Here is a 10,744-nt window from a genome sequence, read left to right as displayed (position 1 = left end):
TGTGATGAGAGTAAAAGTGTATATAATCAATTTGAGTATATTGAACGTACATTCATGAACTTGCAATACCCTCAACATTTTTTGGCAAATACAAAAAGAAAAACACTAAAAATTTACCATAACCGAAACCAAGACCATTCTCTAAATAGCCAGACACACAACAGACAATTAACATTACCAACTAATAAAAACAACGACACAATCTATAAGAACCTAAATAAGACAGGCATTCAAATTACAAAACTAAACTCTTTAACAATTAAGGATCTAACACGTAAAATTATGACTAATACCAACATTAACACCAAAGCAGGAATATATTCCATACCCTGCCTTGATTGTGGAAGAATATACCTAGGAGAAACTCAACGTAATTTAAATAAAAGAATATATGAACACAAAAGAGATGTAAAAAAACAAAAATACACTCAACGCCATATTTTGTCACATCATGGAGAACGACCACCATTTTGATTTTAACAAAGCAACTTTCCTTAAACACATACATAACAGATCCACACGATGTTTAATTGAGTCAGCTATAATCTCCCATTCCAGCAATATAATTAAGCAAAGAAAAGGTTTTTTCCACGTTGCTCCCTTTCTGTCGAAAATAATTATTAAAGAGAACAACTTAGACACCGGTTAAACGCGATATAAAAAAAAAAAAAAAAATTCGTAATTTCACTTAATCTTATTTTCATTTTACTTATTTACTGTATTTTATTTTATCATTATCTATTTTTAGACTCCATTTTATCACCTCCTATTCTTATTTTTAGACACCATCTTTTAAGTTACTACGCTATTTTATCCCAATTCAATAATTTCTAATTTAAAAAAAAAAAAAAAAAATTTCTTCCGTAATCTCGTGTCATTTTATTTACTTAATCTATCACCGCTATATTTCCAAACGCAATTTTTTTTTTAAATCTCTACGATATTTTAACTTTTAGACGTAATCCACTACACTAATTTATTTATTTTTTCTCTCATAATATGTATATATATATGTATATATGACATCTAATTTACATAAGGAAAACATGTTGCTCTCCCCCATCATTATATATAGCTCCAATCCTCCGACTCTCTCGTCAATGACCATCCCTCTTGAAGAAGCCCGCATAAATCGGGCGAAACGTTGAGTATCCAGGTCCTTCCATCTCCATTTTATTTCATATATATATACATATACATACACACACACACACACACACACACACACACACACACACACACACCAGGTTTAATGTATTCAAGAGTGATAACTAAAGAATTTAACAAGGTTATTAAGAGTGCTCAATAAAAGAAGAGCAAGATATATTTTTATTAATATAAACAAATTTGCATGGTCGCTACACTGGACATGCTAATGTTTTGGACAAATAGTTGGTTAAAATCAGAAGTCTCCATCAGGCGACTTAATAAACGGTTGCTTTCCACAGAAGAAACGTTTGAGGACTTCTGTGGAAAGTAACCGTTTATTAAATCACCTGATGAGGACTTCTGATTTTAAACAACCATTTCTCCAAAACATTAGCAAGTCCAGTGTAGCAACAATGCTAATTTTTTTATATTAAAATTATATATATATATAACATTAAGACTTGAATTTTAAAGTAACCCCCCTCCTCCTCCTACCCCACATATTCCCCCCCCCACATGTATCCCTATGCTCTCAGCCACACCAGAAATAAACTTCCCAGACCCTCCCCCACAAGTTCCCTAAACTCCAAAACTAAAACATTGATATACCAAGCGCCCCCTCCCACCTTCCCCCTTGTTCCCTTCCTCTCTTTCTTCTGCCCTCCTCGCACCCCCCTGACCTCATTCACTCTTTCATCCCATAATAATGAACATTTCTGTAAAAGTTTGAGGAAGCTACAGACGGCCAAAAAAACGGCCGGTAGCTGAAACAATAATGTAACTTAACAAAGATATGGTAATAAAAAATAAAACGTGTATATATATATATATATATATATATATATATATATATATATATATATATGGCTGACATCATGAAAGCTTAATGGTAACTTTATAATCTCATCCACTGCTCTTTGTGACATCATTCAGTGTGCACAGTGACAAAATACAAACAATGTCCACAAAATTTTAATAGAAGTAAATTTTAAAAATTATTTTTTTTTTAAATCAGCAAACAAACCCGGATATAAGAGACCTCAAAAAAAAAAAAAAGGGGGGGGGGAGATCTACAACGCTCTTAGCTCAGAGGTTTTTATATCTGGGTTACACTTTACACTAACACAAAGCTCTAATATGTGACCAGAGAAAATCTCTTATATCCGGGGCTTCTTATATTCAGGTCTCTTATACCCTGTAACACAAAGATTAAAAAAATTAATTAAAAATATTTTTTCTGGTTAGGATGGAATGACAGCAAACATTCATGACTCATATTCTATAAATTCAATAAAAAATTTTATTATCAATAATGAAAGAAATAAAGAATGGAATGACTTGTTTTTGTTTTTTTTCTAAAATGTTATTTGAGATAAGCATTCAACATAAAAAAAAAAAAAGAAAAGCATTTTATTCGTTCCATACATTAAGAATCTATTACGGATTATTTGGATTCTTCAGGGCTACAGTTCTCATCTTATTTTGATAATCTTATCTACAGTTCTCATCTTATCGATATAACTTCGACCCTTCTTCAGGTGTATTTTGTCGCAAAGAACCCTTTAATCCATGGAGCTATCATTTCCTCAGTCATGACTGGGTAGAATTTCTAAGTAATTCACAATTATATTTTGAGTTTGACCATCTGAAAGGGGCCATGGGATAGTGGATAAAGTACTTGGTAAAATTCAATTGCAAAGTTACACTCTTATGGAGATTGAAGGTTCAATCCTCAGTGTGGACAGCACCTAAAATACAATCGCGAATTAATTAGGATTTCTATTCAGTTATGGCTGATGGAATGAGAGCATGTTACCGCTGTGGATTTAATAAATTTAAAATTTTGTGCAGATCTCAGAGTTCAACAAAGATTCCTGAGTTTGACAACATACACCTGAAGAAGGTCGGATGTTACATCGACTGAAATGCTTTGAAAATAACTCAAGATGAGAACAGTAGCCTGAAGAATCCAAACAATACAAATAATCGATCCTTATCTCAAAAATTTGGAAATGCTTTATAATGAAATTGTATAATTTCATGAAGAAAGGAACAAATATGGCTGACATGACCCATTACAAAAAACCGCTAGGAGGCTGAGCTACACATGCAAATTTAATAGGTAGACATCCAAAAGCATTAAGAAATGTTTATTTACAGAGGCACTTATTGGCCTGATGCTTCAATAACACAAATAATCTATAGGCACTGTATTGATTTATATTTAAAAAGACAAAAAACAAACAAAAACAAATAACAAAAATGAGTACTTGTATTGAATAATGCGATTTCAAATAAATGCATTTTAAGTAAAAACTCTTACGTACTTACATGTTATGTTGAAATTCATAAAAATTATAAAAAATTACAAAAAATGATCAAGTAAAAAAATAATAAAATAAATTTATTGAAGCGTCATATTTGTCACTGTCGAAGAGTTCTTAAAATCCAGGGGAGGTAACTGCACTTTATAATTTTGACAAAATAATTGATTTACTTCTTTTCAATTAAAACACGATATTACAAAACAGAAAATGGCAGACAGCTAATTTTTTTAATATGAAAAAATAGTTCTAGCAGATCTATGTGATCATTTCTCATAATTTTTGGAATTTTTTACTAATTTCGACATGCCATGTAAGTACATAATTGTGTTTTTACCTAAAATGCATTTTTTAAAAATCCTATTATTTCACACAACCAGCCAAAAATGTCTTAATATTGGATTGTATCCTAAGGTCTGAAGCTAAATGTAAGACATAGTGTAATGACCATGTTTACACTCTGCTGTCCAAAATGAAAATGGATAAAATAGTTTCTGTGCATGTTTCTCACCTGAATCAATACTAAAATAAATAAACATTCTAAGCCAATCAGATGCATTTCTCTAAAAATAACAAAATTGCCATTTTCATCCACCTAGAATGCATAAAAAAAACAGATTTTTCTTCCATAAACAGAAACAAAAATTTTCCTAGAAAAAAAAAAAAATATATTTGATCAATTTACATGATTTGGGGAATATGACATCTTTGTTCCATGATGTGTACATACATCATACAGATACTTCTGCATTTTTGTTTTTTTACTTAGGTGGAATTCTGGACTTGCACCAGGAGAATGTAGCTTAAATAATGATTCCAATCGACATAATTGCATCAAAAAGACTTGATTCACTTTATTATATCACATAACACGATAAAATGCCCAATTGTTGCTCATAAGCAAATAAGTTCAAATTTTTGTACAAACCTTTGATTTTGTGCTACATGTAAAATACGGTCACAGCCAAAAAAGAAAAAGAATTTTAAAAAATGGCTGCTGTGTCTAATTATATGCTGGTGGGTCTTATGGAGTAACAAGATTTCTTGTTACCTCATATGCAAATGAGATGCTGCTGGTTTGAATAAAAAACCTGTTTTTCAAAGACAGGGTGAATTTGGAGTTGTGAGCTTGGACAGCAGTGTGACGACTAACCACAAAAAATTTTTAGATGAAAGTACGGAATAGTAAACTATTATTTAAACATTTTTTTAATAACATTTTGAATCAGAAAAAAAAAAAATTAATAAAAAAAGGAGAGCAGATTTTAAATTTGTTTTTTATATATGGTCCAAAACTATAACTTTAAACACAAAAGCTAAAGTTTTCTTTGTAATATCAAGAAAAGGGGCTACACTGGAAGATTTTAGGTCTCTGACAAAGAAAGTTTAATCTTGTATATTTTCAAAGATTTTAAAAGCCACAGAAGCCATGATGGTCATGCAAACCTGGCCTTGTTTTGCATAAAATGCAATAAAACTGGATTAAAAACAAATCTTAAAGTAAAATAAAAACTAAGTACAAATTAAAAAAAAAAAAAAGGTACTAGTGTAATTTGCAAACCGGATTTCTGTAAATGTATGCTTGGGCTTGACCACACCTGATGTTAACCATCGGCATATGCCAAGCAAATATCAGAAAATAATAACATTCATCAGATATGAATTACAATAAAAAAGAAAAGGAAAAGCAATAAAATATAACTATATAACTTATAGTTTTATAAATATTGGTTTTTATTTTTTACGTAAATAAGTAAAGTTATTTTCTCACGTGATTAAAAACTAAATTTTTTTGGAAGGGTGAGGGGGTGGAGGTCCGGTTAGTTTGTTCAATCAGTAATGGTTATGTTACGAGGCCACCTAATATTCTCTTCTTTCAGAATTTTTTTTGTGGCCATGTCCTGCATCTTGTTTCAGACGGTATCAGTTTGTTCTGTTGACAGTACTCTACGACTTGTCTGGCATCTGTACTAACTTGTTCAGCATAGTTAAATTAATTGCTGTGTGCCGTTCCATGGTTTAAAATTAATAACTAAAAGTTTTGTTTTTTCTTTTCTTCCAAAATTTCTCAAAAAGTTGTCTACTTATTTTGTAGCTTCTTATTAACTAATTAATCACTTTTGTTGTCACTTTCTGACTGGCTGATCAACTAAATCAGTGCACAGCATATTCCGGGAGTTTTCGCAAATTTCTGGTCTAACCTTACCAGACATTTATGAAAACTCAGTTTATAAATTACACTAGTACTGAAGAAAATAATTAAATACAAAAACAAAAATATCATTTTTTTTTTTTAAATTGAAGACAAAATATGAAATAAAAACACTCCCCCCAAAAAAAATAGAACCAAAGATTTTTTTAAATGATCAATGGCAAATTTTGTTTGAAAACTTGTGCTTATCCAGAATTTCCCCATATTAAAAAATAAAAATAAAGAAAAATCTGTATGATATGTGACAGAAAACATCATATACCAAAAATCATATAAATTGATGAAGTGGTTTCATTTTTAAATAAAAAAATAAACTTTTGTGATTAAATGAACAGCAACGATATTGCGACACAATCTTGAAAACAAATGCAAGATTTTAAAAAGCCACTCTGAACATGGGGACAATGGAAAAACCCAAATTTGCTTAAAAATGATTTAATTTATAAAAATAAAACTCTTGATCAATTTACATGATTTTTGGAAGACACTATTTTTTCCCCCGTCACGAATACATAAATCAAACTTTTCTTTATTTTTGTTTTTTGATATGGGAGAGAAATTCTAGATAAGCACCAAAAACTCAAAATAAAAAACCCCTAAAAAACCAGCATCTCCATCAATCCACCAAAAAAAAATATTTTATTGGTAAAGCTTATAAAAATGAAAACTGAATATTCCGAACAGTTTTTTGTTTATTTAAAAAAAAATGTTCTTTTTAAATAGAATTGCTCCTCGTGATTGTCCATATTTATTTTTCTTTGATTCTGTCCATCTTGCAGTATTTGTCGCCCTCCCCTTTCCCATTGCAGGCATTCACGGATGCTAGGAAGGAAGCAAATTAAGAATAGTTTGATTATTAGTCACATCCGCAGGTGTGTCTCCATCGTTACACTTGATAGAAGGGTCAGCATGATGGTCCAGGAGCCGTTGTACAATAGTCACATATTCGCATGAAACGGCTGTCAAAGAATAAAAAATAAACTTTAAAAAAATAAAAAAATGGATAAAAATATATATTTTGATAAATTTGGTTGTTCTTCATTATTATAGCGAAATTAAAAAATTGAAATATTGAATTTCACATGAAACCAATGGTATCTCTTGAACTGCCATGTCACAGTAATGAATATATCCAAAAATGAAGAAAAATGATAGGGTAGAAAATTAAATATAAATGAAAATAATTTTCAAAGACAATTAGCAAAAATTGAATTTTGTAAAAAATAGAAACCGGAGAGTTCTAATTGTAACAAAAGGGAGGTAAATCTTTCCTGAAAACATTTGGCCAATTTAACAAAACTTAATTTTTGCTAATTGTCTTCAAAAACTATTTTCATTCATAATTAGTTTTCTACATTATTGTCTTTTGTAATTTTTGAATATTTCCATTACTCTGATATGACAATTCAGTAGATACCATTGGTTTCACTTGAAATTCAATATTTCAAATTTTACAACAATAATGAAGAAACAAAACTTAATACAATAAAAAAAATTTTAACTGAAAACATTTTTTTTTTTAAATAAATTAAAATGTTTTCTTTGAATTAAAAAAAAAAGGGGGGGGGATTCCCATATATTAGGAAACAAAAAACAAAGAAATCTTTATGATGTATACACCGGTGACAGAATAAAAATACCACACATAAATTAATCAAGTAATTTTATATCTATACTAGCAAGCCGCGGGGTCACTGTGACAGCACATGGCCTCCCCTTCTACAAACCGCCGACCCCATAGTTTTGTGCCATGGTTTACTATCTCTATCTCTTCATCGTTCTCGTTGGCCATGTTATCTTTTGGTTCACACTGGTGGCTACCGACAAAACGCACACGAGTCACCAAGTAGAAATATTAAAATAAAACAAGAAAATCACAAATGCCAATGTTCACATATATTTGACGGTTGGACTTGGGTGTCTTCTACCCATTCTATCTTTATGTTACATTCGTCTGTCAATCGCAATTCATCTCTTTCTGTTTCGCAGTCAACTCTAAAAACTGTCCAACCGCTATCGCTATCAGCTCCTATCTGCCGCAAACGGCATCTAGTTGTCAACTGTCATTTCTGTGTCGATATCTGAAGCCCCCACCCCGGCTACTGGAAGCTGCCGTTCCCTGTTTTATCTGTTCTGTGGGTTTCTATTGTCATTGTCAAATCAAAAAGGCTCGATCTAAAAATACCTACAAATTTATTGTTTGCTACTTTCCATCCCTTTGTTTATTGTAAGACACTTCCTATTCCTTTTTCTATTGCCCCCCCCTCTCAGCACTTAGTGGCTCAGGTCCACTTTATAGTATCATAACACTGCCTGGTCATAAAAGATGCTTAAATATATTTTAATTTATGCAGATTTTATATTTATTATTATAGAGCCAATTCCCTATTGATTATATTGTAATCAATATATAGTAGTGATTCCAAAAGTAAAGTAAAAAAAAAAGGCAAATAACTTAGGTGCCATTAGCCAGAATTGAAACCAAGACATTTAGCGCTCCAAACTTAGTCATTACCATTTCATCTTTCATCAAACAGAAAAGAAATAGTTAAAAATGAACTAACCTTAACGTATAAATGTATATTTGTGCATGCATATGAGAGCACTTTAAGTTGATTTACACCTGCCAAGTTCCAATTTTTTTTCAATTTTGACCCCTTAGTAGCTATTTTTACCAGCTAAAAAGCAAATCGAATTTGTTCACAGGGCCGATTTATCATATCGATTTTCAAGTCTGCAGACCAAAAATTGACAAAATAGTTTTGGAGAGACTGTTCCTTATATAGACAGACAGACGGGCATCATTATTTATATCTATTTATATAAAACAATGTTCCATGACAAATGCAATCATTTGACCCACCTCACACTGCTCTGTGACCTTGCATCTCAGAGGAAATGCACTTTGAAAAAAATAGAGACACAGACATAGTGAATTTGAAAAATAAGACTAAGACAATCAAATTTTATCAGTAAACAAAAAGGGGCCGTTTTACATTGCCATTTTAAAGAAACAAGTGCACATAACTCTATAATAATTCAAACTTGTGAGATCAGCCTTGTAATGTCTACGATTTCCCATTAATCGCTTAAAATCTTTTAAAAATTATTTTCTTTATAAAAATAAAACTACTTGATCAATTTATGTAAATTTTGGAATATGATATTTTCATTATGCCATGGGATGGGTATGTACATCATAAAGATTTTGTATTTTTGGTTTTTAATATTTGAGAAATTCTGGACAATCAGCATCAATTTCACTATTTTCATTTCTAATTATACATTATAATCACATTGACACATCGTTTCTAGTAAGTTAGTTATATCGAAACATTCTAACATATTTTTATAACTTAGAATTTTTCTCTAATGATCATCCCCACATTTCACAACAGGTGTTTATAAATTTAATATTTATTTTGGTCCTTGTCCAGAATTCACCACATATTGAAAAAAAAAAAAAAAAATCTGTATGAGGCACATACCGTAACAAAATGGAAACATCATTCCAAAATTATATTAATTGATCAAGTAGTTTTATTTTTATAAAGAAAATCATTTTTAAGTGACTAATGGGAATTCGTAGGTATTACAACATAAATCTCGCAAGTTTGAATTATGTTGAGTTACCTTCCTTTATCTTTGCTTTAGTTTAGATTATTTTCAAAATGGCAGACAAAATAGCCGTTCTTCAAGTTCTCATGAAATTTGTTTGTTTTTTTTTAAATAAAACTACTTGATCAATTTATATGATTTTTGGAATATGATGTCTTCATTTTATCACAGGTACATACATTACACAGATATTTCTGTATTTTTGTTTTTTGATATTGAATTTTGAATAAGAACCACACTTTTTTTGTAATCCTCGTTCCCACATTTCACCACAGGTGTTTATAAGTTTAAATATTTATTTCTTAATTAAATCTTGTAATTTGTTAAAATTAAAAAGAAAATGAAAACTATTTACCATAATGGAGAGGAGTTTGTCCATCTGTTGCCTAAAAGATAAAAAATATCGACACATAGAATATATTTTTGACTTGTTTCAATCAATTGGTAAAAAAAATATTTGAATTCTACACCTTTAAAATATGAACATACAGAGTTATTCTGAAATACAAGATAAGAGAGTGTATAACAATGGGTTTTATATAGAAATCAATATGTACTACAAAATACGACATAATCACATTGACACACCGGTTCCCACTGAATCACAGAAGTTAAGCAACGTTGAACCTGGTCAGTACTAAATAGGTGACTTCCAGGTATTGTATCTCGTTCATTGTTTTCAGCCGGACTTATATACACTTTTATTCCAGCACGATTTCTATATATACTATGTATTCAAAAGAAATCTATATTCAATGAATATCCTTATTTGCATATTACATTAAAGCAAATCTATTTTAATAATTAACTCAATTTTATTGAGTGTTGTAATAGAATCGTTTTAATTGTTCTATTTAGAAATATTATTCAAAGTTAATTAATTCAAGTTATATTTAATTTATTTTCAATTATTAATAGCTGACAACAGTTACATTTAAAATCGGAGTAAATTTATTTATTTAGGCTATGGGAGTTATTTCCCCTTTAAGGTATGAAAGTTACTTTACAATTGATTTTCATAAACCAAGATGGATCTGATTTTATGCTTCTCTAAATCCAACATGTGGTCACTCTTCACAACAAGTTAGAATATTTGGTGTATCATAAATAGTATGTAACTAACCCCTCTGCCCCGCAATATGTTTTGACCGACCAAGACCAGGTATATGCAACTAGTATAGCTCTCCATGGATGGCTTAGTCTTTCTTTCAGTTTATATATTAGATCCATTGCTATTTCTGTTTCTTGTAAAGTCGGTTTGCTGTTTGCTAAAGAGTCTAACTTCCCTCAGTCAGTTAAAGTTATACTCCTACTCATGACGTCATATCTGTTCCTTCGTTTGCATTCAGATTGCTTTCCTTGTCCGCTGAACTGCTGCTTGCATATCTCCGTGGTTTTCTTATGTGGCGTTTTCCTCGTCATCCTGTAGTTGTTGACGGAT

The 10,744-nt window shown here is 30.6% G+C and overlaps 1 protein-coding gene across 1 annotated transcript in view; it reads right to left on the bottom strand.

The window, feature by feature from the left end:
* Window positions 1–6,297: 6,297 nt before the first annotated feature.
* Window positions 6,298–10,744, bottom strand: part of LOC145286289 (acyl-CoA-binding domain-containing protein 6-like) — a 50,964-nt gene continuing 46,517 nt past the window's right edge. Inside the window, exons 6-7 of the mRNA XM_080135149.1 lie at window positions 9,659–9,689; window positions 6,298–6,644 (exon numbers count right to left, since the gene is read on the bottom strand). Coding sequence (XP_079991275.1) covers window positions 6,508–6,644; window positions 9,659–9,689 — 168 coding nt within the window. The 3' untranslated portion in view covers window positions 6,298–6,507. The remainder of the gene's footprint in view (window positions 6,645–9,658; window positions 9,690–10,744) is intronic.

Source organism: Euprymna scolopes, chromosome 10 (assembly GCF_053919585.1).
Source record: "Euprymna scolopes isolate OS-2025 chromosome 10, ASM5391958v1, whole genome shotgun sequence".
In the NCBI taxonomy this organism is placed as follows: domain Eukaryota; kingdom Metazoa; phylum Mollusca; class Cephalopoda; order Sepiida; family Sepiolidae; genus Euprymna; species Euprymna scolopes.
The sequence above is the reverse complement of the archived record's forward strand: the minus strand, read 5'-3'. Positions and strand labels throughout refer to the sequence as shown.